Here is a 13,529-nt window from a genome sequence, read left to right on the forward strand (position 1 = left end):
GTCACACAGTTTTAACTGTATGTGTCTGGTGATATGAAGAGGTAGATAAGAAGGGTCATCTAACTGTACACATAGTTCAGTGTATTTTTACTACAAAATAACTTCATTGAAACAGATTCCAGAAACAAATGAATTTAAGGCAAATCTAGCAATCTTACCTAATACTGGAACCACAGCATAACATGATGCTAAGAATGCTTCTGTGGGAATGCCACTGTCTTCCAGAAGTTCAATGTCACTAAAGCTAAACAATTTAGTGAAACAAAGGAGGAAAGATTGAAAATACAATATTAGCATGCTCTGCACTTCAGAGGTAGTCATGAAAACAGCTAAGCCTCTGAGAACACATCAATTAGGCTTATTCACAAACACGACCCACCCAGTGACTGTTTTCCTATTATAACACGGTCTAATAAAACCACTTTCCAAAGGCAATTCACCAAAGCAAGCTAAAACTTGTTGACAGCATATATTCTTGCAATCCAACTTCTTCTTATCCACTGCTTCAGACAAGGTGAACAATAAAGCAGACACATGGTACGCCACAATCTCTATTCTGGAGGAAGACTGGTATCCAAATGTCAGTGATGTGAAAGAGTAGAGAATACCATGAATACCTGGTGTTCATGGTACTAAAGAAAGTTGGGATGACTTCTTGGTCTTCTTCCCAATGGGATTCTGGAGAGCTGTTTGTGGAGTGCAATTCAGGCTGTGCCAAGTCGCTGTCATGATTTCCCAGGCTTTCCTCTCCAACTTCCTTCATCATTTCACCTTGGACTGTATAGCAGAAGATACCTATTAGTAACCTTTATTTTTTACAAAGATTAATTTATATACATATTTATTGTTGAACATTTCTAACACAGCAAAGTATAAAGAAAGAAAAATCAATGAGTGAAATATTACACATCACACACAAAATTGGGTTTAAATATATGTAGATTTTCATCCAGCTTCTTTTCATTGATATCATAAATGTTTTCATTATCACTCAATACATTTCAAAACATGATTTTAATGATCATGTAATACTGCATCATGCTTATGTGGAGGGCATTTAGGTGGTTTCTAAAATTTGAGTATAATAAATAGAGTTGAGCCTCATTATTAGTGTAGTCTATCTTTGCAGATTTGCTTGCCTGTTTATTTGTAATACTAAAATCAATGTGTATGGCATTCTTGCAGTCATTCTAGATATGTGCAGAGTGGTAAAAAAAAACTGAGTTACCTCACACACGTGTTCCCAACGGAAGCTAAACAAGGTGATACTGCCTTCTTGTTTCACCTTTCATACTGTACACAAATGTGTTTATTTGGTGCCATGTTTTTTGCACTTGTGTGCATTTCATTGTTGATTTTGCTGTTTAAAAGGCCCTCCAAGGGTAGTGCCTTCTAGTGTTCTAAGCATAAGAAGGCTGTAATGTGCCTTATGGAAAAACACATGTTATTTAATATATAAGCTTATATAAGATAAGCTTTGTTCAGGCATGAGTTATAGCACTATGCTGTGGGTTCAATGTTAATGAGTCAACAATATAAACACAGTGTCTTTTTTTTCCCTTTGGGAGGAGGGATATTTTTTTCTTTTCTTTCTTTTTTAAATTTTTATTGGAGTATAGTTGATTTACAATGTTGTGTTAGTTTCAGGTATACAAGCAAAGTGAATCAGTTATATATACATATATCCATTCTTTTTTAGATTCTTTTCCCATATAGGCCATTAGAGAGTACTGAGTAGATTCCTTGTGCTAGACAGTAGGGCTTTATTAGTTATCTATTGTATACATGTGCGTCTGTGCTGAGTCGTTTCAGTCATGTCCGACTCTTTGCGATGCTACAGGCTGTGGCCCCCCAGGCTCCTCTGTCCGTGGGATTCTCCAGGCAAGAATACTGGAGAGGGCTGCCATGTCCTCCTGCAGGAGATCTTCCTGACTCAGGAATCAAGCCCATGCCTCTTACATCTCCTGCACTGGCAGATGGGTTCTTTCCCACTAGTGGCACCTGGAAAGCTTTTAAGAACCTAACCATGTGTTTCCCCTAGGAGCAACAGTTCAATATTTGCTAGTTTAGGGTCTGCAGTAACTGTATAGAGCACAAATACCACGAATGATGAGAAGTGACCATAACGTCATAAGGGTCATCCCTGTCCACAGATAACTGTCCTTAGATCCACTATTCCCTGAGGACAGATTCCTAGAAGAAAATTACTGCGTCAGATAAACAAGAGTACTGTCTTAACTGAAATTCTCCTGTCTTTATTATTTACTCAAGGGATAAGATTTCGGTGATGTATGGATTGCTAGGTGCAGATTAACAGCTATAAAAATGCATCTTTTCTTCCCCCCACTCACCAGAGGAGATGAGGAGAAAACTTTCTAAAAAATTTTATTTTCAAACTATTTAATATTTAAACAATTAAAAGCTCTAAGATGGTTGTCATGGACTGATCTGAAGTTGGTTTTAGTGCCTAGAGACAATGAAATTAGTAAATCCAAAAGGGCAGCATTTTCAACTACAGGTTATTACTTAAATTTGAAATTTGGTTTGATGAACACCGTGAAGGCCAGGTGAAAATCTGATGGTGGCTGGTGAATTCTGTCATCCTCAGGCCTCATCAGAAATCAGGAGCATGGAAAACTGCATTGCCATAACGTTGCAGACCCTTAAGTTTCACATCAGTCTATGTTCAAAGGACTGAAATTCTGAGAAGGCTCTAATACTCATACTCTTAAAAAGTCAGCACAGACAGCTACTGCTCACTGAAGCCCATGAATATCACAGCTAAGAACAGTGAGTGGGAAAATCCCTCTTCATTCTGCTTTCTCAACACATGGATCAGATGGGATGGCAGAATGTGTCATGTGACCTATGTTATCTAACCAACATCTGCCTTAGGTGCTACCTGGCACACGGTCTTGAGGCCAATCCCTATCAAGGATCACATCATGGATAACGAATCAAACCCCCACAATCCTTTCAGTCAATGGTTTGCTTCACATCTTTTTTGTTTTTACCTGTTACATTATCATCTGTATTTTCTTCACTTGATATGCTGCAATCTGTCTCCGCAGGTTTCAAACATAAGGAGCTCTTGTTTCTCACTAGGATTTCTTCATCATCATTTATTTCCATATTTAAAGATCCATTTTCACAACTGTTTAACTCCATTTGCCTAAAATTTTTTAAAAGGAAAAAAGTCCAATTCTTGGTCATAAATAGACTGCACAGATGATCTTATTCTGAGGGTTGGTGGGGAAGGGTTCACAATTACCAACTTCTTTTAACACTGATTAAAAAACAGAATTGCTAAATCAAGCCAAATCTCTCACCCCACCCTCCTGCTTCCAAGACAGGTATCTTCCTGTGTTGGGAGCAGGCCTGACTCCAGGCTGAAGTTCAGAAACCATGAATGGCTCTTTATGTACCCTAAGCTTACTCAAACTTCCTGCTCCCCACCAGCAACAGGAAATATTCACTGACAGCTCTTTGGTTTTCAAACAACTTTTCTACACGTACCATATTTAACACTTTTCTCACTTTCCTCAGCTTCTCCCTGGGAGGTTTTTTTCTATTCTCAGGTCTCAAATCACTGACTACTTCCATTTGTTTGCCTAGCAATTAACTGACTAGAAGCCACAAGTTGTGGTCCAGGAAGACAGAAACAACTTGGGAAGACACAATACACCCTGAGAATCTGTTGCTCTTCAGGGTAACAGAAAAGGCTATTCAATATGCAAATGAAATAGCTGATTCTGTTTAAGGGACAATCATAACACCTTACACCCCACTCCAGTACTCTTGCCTGGAAAATCCCATGGATGGAGGAGCCTGGTGGGCTGCAGTCCATGGGGTCGCTGAGAGTTGGACACAACTGAGCTACTTCACTTTCTTTTTTCACTTTTCATGCATTGGGGAAGTAAATGGCAACCCAATCCAGTGTTCTTGCCTGGAGAATCCCAGGGACGGGGGAGCCTGGTGGGCTACCGTCTATGAGGTCGCACAGAGTCGGACACGACTGAAGTGAATTAGCAACAGCAGCAGCAGCAGAACACCTTATAAACAACTCAACTCAGCCAAATTAGAACAAAGACGCATTCCTCTAAGGGGCTTCCCTGGTGGCTCAGATGGTAAAGAATTTGCCTGTAATGCAGGAAACCTGGGTTTGACCCCTGGGTTAGGAAGATTCCCTGAAGAAGGGAATGGCTATCCACTCCAGTATTCTTGCCAGTATTATACTAATAAAATTAAAGGGGGGAGAAAAAAAAAGAATAAAGGAAAAAGGTCCAAGCTATGTGGTGATTCCAGAAAAACCATTTGTTTTGTAAAAAGACACTATATTTCAACTCAGTAATTAAAAATGAGTATATATTGATGAAATACTTCAAAAGAAAAAAAAAATCTACAAAATGTTCCTTGTAGAAATATTTAGATCAAGAGAAAATTGTTAACCAAACAGGAACAATCTTTGTACTAAAGAAGCAAACAGTATATAAAGAGATGAAATATTAAATTATAACTTGAAAAGACAGATACACAGATTATGTCAAAATATGGAAATGCTTATATGAAATAATAACCAAGTAAAGATCTTCACTTTCACTTTCAAAGACCTTATTTAATAACTGGAACACAACTGTGTAAACATGTACTTTTTTCTAATAATTCAGATTTTGATATTACATCCTTTTCCCAACCCGTAAAGCTATCTTTTTATTTTTAAACAAAATAGCACTGTCTTTTCTGATACATGAAGTGAAGTCGCTCAGTTGTGTCCAGCTCTTTGCGACCCCCATGGACTGTAGCCCACCAGGCTCCTCAGTCCATGGGATTTTCCAGGCATGAATACTGGAGTGGGTTGCCATTTCCTTATCCAGGGGATCTTCCTGACCCAGGGATCAAACCCAGGTCTCCCACGTTGTAGGCAGACACTTTACTGTCTGAGCTACCAAGGAAGCACACTTAAAATCAATGCTCAGCTCCTCCACAAGAGAGGAGGTTCCAACACTCAGGCACCAGAGAGATGAAAAGTTACTAGACAAGATGCATGAGATCCATATCCTGGGGAAATGCAAACTTCTTCACTAGTAGTCAGTGTTGAATGAAAGTCTGCATTGCTTTAGGCTCACCCAAAAGAGACACCCAAAATCAGACACTGTTTCCCTTGGTATCATCTCAAACCATGAGAAAAACCACCACATGATAAAAATATTATTAAAAAAAAAAAACAAAAACAAGAAATACCAATATCCTTTTTAAAATATTTTTAGAAAGAAGAAAAAACAAAAACTGTTACTGTACCTTTCCAATGAATTATGAATCGGTACAATAGGATGTTTCATCTTTAAAAGAAGCAAAGAAAAGAAAGTTCACATGTTAAAACACCCAATAGAATGTATTTAGAGTTTTATCCCATATGAGAGTGGTAAATATGATCATAATACACACTACCCTACTCAAGAGGAATCTCCTTAGGTCCCGCCAAAAGAAAGGAGTCACTGAACCCAACCAGTCTTTCATAGTTATTCAAATAAGGGTACCCAAATTTCCAAGAAAAAGGAAAATGGTCTTTCGAAGGACCTGAATACTATATTCAAATGCTTGGTTTTCTTGTAATTACAATCACACTCATTAAAATATTATTAAATGCCAAACTATGATGCAGCATTTCACCAAACACTGGAAGTATAAAGGTTCACAGTATAGAGTTCTTGCCCTCAAGGTAATTTCAATACAGACTGAGGCTAAAACAGGGGTATGTGTAGAGGAGGAACTCTTAGCCCAACTAAGGGATTCAAGGAAAGAGATTAAATTTTGAGGGATGAGTAAAAGCTAACCAGGGAAAGACATGTAAGAAGTGCATTCTTGGTACTGAGAAACGGCCCAAAGAAGTGGGGGAGCTATAAGCAGTTAACAGCTTTAAACCTGGTTATGACAAAAAAAAAGAAAGGCTGGTGATGTGGGAAGCAGCTAAGACATTTTGATTTTAACCTGTAGGTAACAAGGGAATCACCAAAAGTTTCAGGTGGTCCAATTTACATTGCATGAATAGAAATACTGTAGGCTGCCTGAAAGAGTAGCCAAAAGGCAGTTAGTTACAAGGTTACCACCAATCTCAACAAGACTCACTGGACAAGGAGGCTGGAGAAAAGAGGCCAGTTACATCAGAGAGAGAGAGACACGTCTAGGTGGTAAAACTGCCAACAGTACCTGAGTGGATATGAGGGACTGAGGGCAGATATAAAAGTGCACATAAAGGAAAGTCCACTACAGTTGCCAAAGGGAACTCATCGGTTGCCTTCCTTATATAGCAGCTCAGTCTAACACGTTCTTAACTTTCCATTATGCCCTGCTGCAGCCAAGTTGAGCTGGTCTGTTACCTTGTTGGACTTGAGCATAGCCAGCTGAGGTGACCCTGGAGGTGTGCGGTAGAGCAGCTCAGAAGTGAAGGCTGCGTTTGCAATCTGCATGCATTCTTCCAAAGTCTTGAGAAAAGTGTTACAGGTTGATTTCAGCAGAGTTCCCACATCAATTCCCTCCTATGAAACAACCAGAGTGGAAGATGCCTTTACTTTGCCAAAAAGGAAAGAGCCCAATTGTGGAATAGTCTTAGAGGTTTTATCCACCACAAAACAACAATAATAATAATCCCATCTATTTTGCTGGACAAATATGTGTACCAGTTATAAAAGAAAATGACTAAACAAGTCTATTTATCTATTATCCATACACAAGCCTTACCCTCAGCCTGCCCTTCATGCTTACTCACCACTCCAGCTGAAGGCAACAACTTCTATATGACAGCAATATGTCAGGCACTGAGCCCTCATGGAGTTTCTAGTCTATAAGGGGTGGCAGACACCAAACAGAGTCACATGGATTGATGACCAGTGGGACCAATGGAGAAACATTTTCTGAGTGAAAAATGAGCTTCCAGAACAGAAGTATTAGAAACCAAATACCACATTATTTGCTTTCAGAATGGGCTTTTTGGCTTTCAGTACAGACGAGTCTAAAAGGTTTTTGCAACTGGAATTCTTTTGAGCATCAGATCATTTTTTTCTCCAAGTCATTTCACTTTCTCAGTGTGATACTGGATATTGATACTAATAAGTTGTTCAGAAAACAGGCCACCCTCAGATTAGAGAGTATGGTAACCACATCTTAGTGGTGTTAAAGCTACCAGATTTGGCCCAAGATGGAGTCACTCATGCTAAGCCTCACATCAGCAAACCAGAAATGTAGCTACGTTTCTATGCTGGGCCTCCCAGAAAAGGCAGGCCTAGGTCAACCAACCAGTGCTTGCCTGCTCAGCGCAAGTTACTGACCTGGCTCCAAGACTTCCCTTTGCTCCATATAAGAAAAGTAACCTTGTTTTAACCATTCAGGAAATATCCACTAATAACTTCCTTGTTCCTGCTCACTTTGGTCCACAGAAATCTCTAGCCTGGTACAGCTCTTCACAGCTCCTTTCTATCTGCTGGATGGACTGGATGCTGCTCAATTCATGAACTGCTGAATAAAGCCAGTAAGATCTTTAAATTTTACTCAGTTGAATTTTGTTCTTTAACCATGGCCCCTATGTTTGCTTTAATTTATTATTTCTAACAAGTGAGATGTTAATGGTTATGAACCACTATGATTCAGATACCAATCAGAATGTGTGATTTTTTTCCACACCACCAAGAAATTCCTGGACACCAGCCAGGTGTCCTACAGGTCTACACAATATACCTGGAAATAGTGTCAGGTCTCACAGATTACATGCTCAGTCCTACAAGATTGCTTCCCACCCCCACTTCAGACACCAATGGCAAGTTCAGGGTGTCACTTGTACTACTGACTGACCTACTATAGACTGCAGATTCCAACAACCCCCTCCTTGTGTTTAACTACTTTACCAGAGCAGCTCACAGAACTAAGAAAAACATTTTACTTGCTAAATCACTGGTTTATTATACAAGGGTATAACTCAGGAGCAGCAAGATGGAAGAGATGCACAAGACAAGGCATGTGGGAACAGGCTTGGAGCTTCCATGCTCCCTTGAGTGTGCCCCTCTCCCCAGTCAACACTATTTACCAACTCAAGAGCTTTATAAACCCCATGCTTTGAAGTTTCATTAAATGGGCATGATTGATTAAATCATTGGCCAAGGGTGACAGAGGGTCAATCTTCAGTCCCTCTCCCCTCTCAGGAGGTGAGGGGATAGGAAAGAAAGTAACCAACCCTACTTAGTAGGGTCTACTGTCAACCAGAACCTCCATCTTTAGGCACTTCTCAATAGTTGCCTTATTAACATAACAAAAGACATCTTGATCACTTGCAGGACAGGAAATTCCAATGGTTACCTTAGGAACTCTCTGCCAAAAACCAAAGACCAAACATATGTTTCTTATCATAAACCACAACAAGGCTTCCCTGTTGACTCAGTGGCAAAGAATCCACCTACCTGCCAATGCAGGAGACCCAGGAAAGACAAATACATCTTCAAGAAAACTGGAGATATCAAGGGAACATTTCATGCAAGGATGGACACAATAAAGGACAGAAACAGTAAGGACCTAACAGCAGCAGAAGAGATTAAGAAGAGGTGGCAAGAATACACAGATGAACTGTACAAAAAAGAGATCTTAATAACCTGGATAACCACGAAGGTGCGGTCACTCACCTAGAGCCAGGCATCCTAAAGTGTGGGGCCAAGTGGGCCTTGAGAAGCATTACTATGAACAAAGCTAGTGGAGGTGATGGAATTCCAGCTGAGCTATTTCAAATCCTAGAAGATGATGCTGTGAAAGTGCTGCACTCCATATGCCAGCAGATCTGGAAACTCAGCAGTGGCTATCTGCTGTGCTGTGCTGAGCTGCTCAGTCGTGTCTAACTCGTTGCGACCCCATGGACTGTAGCTTGCCAGGCTCTGCTGTTCATGGGGATTCTCCAGGCAAGAAAACTGGAGTGGGTTGCCATGCCCTCCTCCAGGGGATCTTCCCAACCCAGGGACTGAACCCAGGTCCCACCAGCATTGCAGGTGGATTCATCAACTGAGCCACAAGTCAGTTTTCATTCCAATCCCAAAGAAAAGCAATGCCAAAGAATGTTCAAACTACCATACAACTGTACCCATTTCACACACTAGTAAGGTTATATTCAAAACCCTTCAAGCTAGGCTTCAGCAGTACAAAAACCGAGCACTTCCAGATGTACAAGCTGGGTTCAGAAAAGGCAGAGGAACCAGAGATCAAATTGCTAACAATCAATGGATCATAGAGAAAAGCAAGGGAATTCCAGAAAAACATCTACTTCTGCTTCACTACACTAAAGCCTTTGACTGTGTACAACAAACTGGAAAATTTTTAAAGAGATGGGAATACCAAACCACCTTACCTGTCTCCTGAGAAACCTGTATGCAGGTCAAGAAGCAACAGTTAGAACTGGTTCCAAATTGGGAAAGGATTATGACAAGACTGTATATTGTCACCCTGCTTATTTAACTTCTACACAGAGTACATCATGTGAAATGCCAAGCTGGATGAATCCAAGCTGGAATCAAGACTCCCAGGACAAATATCAACAACCTCAGATATGCAGATAATACCACTCTAACAGCAGAAAGTGAAGAGGAACTAAAGAGCCTCCTGATGAGGGTGAAAGAGAAGAGTGAAAAAGCTGGCTTAAAACTCAGCATTCAAAAATGAACATTGTGGCATCCAGTCCTATCACCTCATGACAAATAGAAGGGTAAAAGTGGAAGTGGTGACAAATTGTCTTTTTTGGGCTCCAAAATCACTGTGAATGGTGCCTGCAGCCATGAAATTCAAAGATACTTGCTCTTTGGAAGGAAAGCTATGACAAACCTAGACAGTGTATTACAAAGCAGAGATATCACTTTGCCAACAAAGGTCCATATAGTCAAAGCTATGGTTTTTTCAGTAGTCATGTATAGATGTGAAAGTTGGACCTTAAAGAAAGCTGAAGGCATCAGAATTGATGCCTTCAAATTATGGTGCGGGAGAAGACTCTTGAGAGCCCCTTGGACTGCAGGGAGGATATCAAACCAGTTAATCTCAAAGGAAATCAACTCTAAATGTTCATTGGAAGGGCTGATGCTGAAGCTGAAGCTCCAATACTTTGGCCACCTGATGTAAAAGAGCTGACTCACCAGAAAAGACCCTGATGATGGGAAAGATTAAAGGTAAAAGGAAAAGGAAGTGGCAGAGAATGAGATGGTAAGATAGCATCACCAACTCAATGGACATGAATTTGAGCAAACTCCGGGAGATACTGAAGGACTGAGGAGCCTGGCATGCTGCAGTCCATGGGATCACAAAGAGTCAGATATGACTTAGCAGCTGAACAACAACAAAAAATCACAACACCATAGCCACAGTTTCATTAGCAAGTTTCTGAGGCACTTACTATAAACACTTCCTACTAATACAAACACTTTTGAATTAAATACTTACTATAAACACTTCTGAATTAAAAGTTGCTGCATTCACTCTCTTCTTTCCCTCTAGACCAGGGCTTCTCTTCCTTGGCTCCACTGGCATTTGGGGCTGGCTAATTATTGGAGGAGGAGATGGAGGGGGAGTGGCTCTCCTGTCCCTTCCAGATATTAAGCAGCATCTGGCCATCTGACCTCTCTCCCTTAGATGCCAACAGCACTCCCTCAGTAGTGACAACCGAAACTGTCTCGGCCATGGCCCAATGTCTCCTGAGGCGCAAACTGCTCTGGCTGGAGAATCACTGCTCTAGGTTCTAACATCCCAAAAGCAGCACTGAAGGCCCTCCCTCTGCCCTCCCTCAGCATAGTGTCTTGTACACAACACGCTAAATTAGTAAGAGAGATCCCCCCACCCCAAAGAGTGAACGAAAGTGAGCTAAAACACTTTTATTAGAAAAACTTAGAGCACATATACTATTAGTAGCATAGTGCTATATTACCTAAGTAATGATAATCTACAGATTCTTCATTTTTGTAGGCACCGTTTCTCAGATAACTTCTTTGAGAGCAGAGCAGAGACCTCTCTCTGGCTAATGTGAACCATTCAATACATAGATTAACACCAGATACATCTTTTAATATATGTTTTAGAATGAGAAAATAACAATTTCATTAATAAGTGATAAAGATTTCAATCCTTGCTGACGATGGAGAGAAATAAAGCTGTGTCTCTATCTCTGAAAACGCTAGTCTATACTAAAGCAGAACATCTACCGTGGTGAAATAAATCCTGTTACAGCCTCAACAGAGGTGACAGATACGCATAACTGACACGCAAGATGCTGTCATCTTAGGAGCCACATCAATGGTACAGAAACAGCGCTGTTAGACAGTTAAGGCTGTATTTTTACAAGTTATGCAAACTGAGAAGACACGTATTCTAGTACACTAGTACTAAAGTTAAAAGTTCCAAATGTTATCAATTAATCCTGAATTCTTCCCAGGAAGGAAAACTATATGCTTCCATATGCTGAAATGCATACATTTCTTCTCTTTGTTTAAGTCTATCACTTATTTTCTGTGAAAAACAGTATATTCCATGGTATGGATTATGTAAGAATATGCATCACAGGTAAGCAACATCTGGTGCTACTTTTCAAAGACGAATGGTATTTTACCTCAGAACTGGACACGCCAGTTGTGGTCACTTCTTTCGTTTTATCTACTTGCTGAACAAGAAGATCACAGTAGAGTCTTAGCTCTGACATTTTGGTTATCAAGTTTTCAGTGTTTTCAGCAAATTCTAAATAACAAAATGATGAAAATGTAATTATCAGAATAAATAACTGATATACTAGTTGGTATACTATACAGATAAAATATAATCTATGTTTTAAAGTCAGATGTTTATATTATGGGCTACAGATACTATATAACTGAAGTTATGGGAACAAGAAAAACAGAAAAAGGAGATTCCTAGCCTTCTGAAGTAATCTACACTATTTCTTGACCCAACATATTTACTAATCACCAGTTCAGGAAGGAGACATATACCTCTGATTCACTTGTGTCAGAATTGGGAACAGAGTCAAAGGTTCAGAGTTTTGATCTCAGTTCTGCCACAGTTTTTCTATCTGTAAAATGGGGTCACACCTATCTACCTGCTAACATGGTGCTCAAAACTGGGAAGCAGTGGTCTGTAACATGCAATGACCACTAATAAGATAGCTCATGAATCAGAGGACTGGTCCAGCATGCTGCCTGGAGAGGCAAATGGCACCCTCTGCACACCTACTGTGTTTTCATTAGGTCGGCACTCCATCCACCCTGGCACCAAGGGCTCGGCTACAGTCATTACTGCCTCTGTTTTGTTCTCTGTGAAAAAGCCGGCACATTCTACCTGACATGAGTCAGAGCTCACAGAGTCAAGACTTTGCTTTTGACTTAGCATTAAAAGGGCTTCCCTTGTAGCTCAGCTGGTAAAGAATCGGCCTACAAGGCAGGAGACCCCAGTTTGATTCCTGGGTCTGGAAGATCTGCTAGAGAAGGGACAGGCTACGTAATCCAGTATTTTAGCATTAAAAACCAACCAAGAGGCCATCTTACTGTGTCTACCTCAAAAGTGAAGCACATCTGCCATTATGTGCCACAAGAAAGGTCCCTGAAACACTTTTCCCAGAGGCCCCTCTCTCTCCTACCAATCTTTCCAGGTGTACATTTGGGGATGCAAGGTCGGAAGGCAGAGCTCAGGCAGTAAGCTCAGGCACTTGTGACCCAGGACAGATAGAAAGTTATGTCACGGTTCTCAGGAGACCTAATGATGTTGAGTTAATGAGCATTAAGCAGCAGGAACCTGACAATTAAGCAGCCATCCACCCCAGGAAAAAGGAGGGGTAAGTGGGGTGCTACTGTAACAAACACTCAGATCCAAGGCTTCCTCTGGCTCAGCTACCCTTTACCAAAAGTGACCTTTGTGCCAGACAAGGTACTAGGCAGTTTTATATCATCACTGATCCTCATGGTAATTCTTGTAAGGTAGGTAATTACCTCTTCCTAAAACATAAGGAAACTGAAAATGAGAGAGGTCCTATGCCGAGGTCACAAAGCCAGTACCCTACAAAGCCATGATTTGAACCCAGTTGTGTCTGGCTCCAAAACCTACCCTCTTTCTACTATGACATGCTAGGAGAGAAGAGTCAGGTATAGATTGTTTAAGTTCCACTGAGATGTACAGCACCTACATGACATAAAAAGCTGGCTGTGGCTAGGTGGTCAGAAGCAAGATAACAAATATGGGAACCCAGAGATGCCACCAGGTAATTCCCAGGGTTCCCAGGCCAGAGCACAATCAATACTTGCCTTTCTCCTTCTGGGTCCTACTGTCTGTCAGGCAAGCCTTGGCTGACCCCAAGGCTACCAGCCACCGCTGTCTCTCAGCCACACTTCTGGCCTTCAGGTAGAAATATTGTTCCCCAGGGATGATCAGATCCATGCGTGTGTTATCTACAGAATGAACTGGGAGCAAGGCAGAGGGAGGTCAGAAACCCAGAAGAGCCCTGTCTGGGTAGCCTCCACTCTACCCAAACTCCT

General features: G+C 40.9%; 1 protein-coding gene across 5 annotated transcripts in view; it reads right to left on the reverse strand.

Moving 5' to 3' along the window:
- Window positions 1-13,529, reverse strand: part of PLEKHA8 (pleckstrin homology domain containing A8) — a 68,147-nt gene that overhangs the window by 27,523 nt on the left and 27,095 nt on the right. For 4 of the 5 annotated variants that reach the window (XM_043872093.1, XM_043872094.1, XM_043872092.1 and 1 more), the window contains 7 exons: window positions 13,299-13,454; window positions 11,618-11,742; window positions 6,378-6,536; window positions 5,299-5,339; window positions 3,015-3,172; window positions 618-777; window positions 159-244 (listed from right to left, as the gene is read on the reverse strand). In XM_043872093.1, coding sequence (XP_043728028.1) covers window positions 159-244; window positions 618-777; window positions 3,015-3,172; window positions 5,299-5,339; window positions 6,378-6,536; window positions 11,618-11,742; window positions 13,299-13,454 — 885 coding nt within the window. The remainder of the gene's footprint in view (window positions 1-158; window positions 245-617; window positions 778-3,014; window positions 3,173-5,298; window positions 5,340-6,377; window positions 6,537-11,617; window positions 11,743-13,298; window positions 13,455-13,529) is intronic. The other variant, XM_043872096.1, reaches the window with a different exon arrangement.

The sequence above is a fragment of the Cervus elaphus genome, chromosome 18 (genome assembly GCF_910594005.1).
Source record: "Cervus elaphus chromosome 18, mCerEla1.1, whole genome shotgun sequence".
Taxonomy (NCBI): domain Eukaryota; kingdom Metazoa; phylum Chordata; class Mammalia; order Artiodactyla; family Cervidae; genus Cervus; species Cervus elaphus.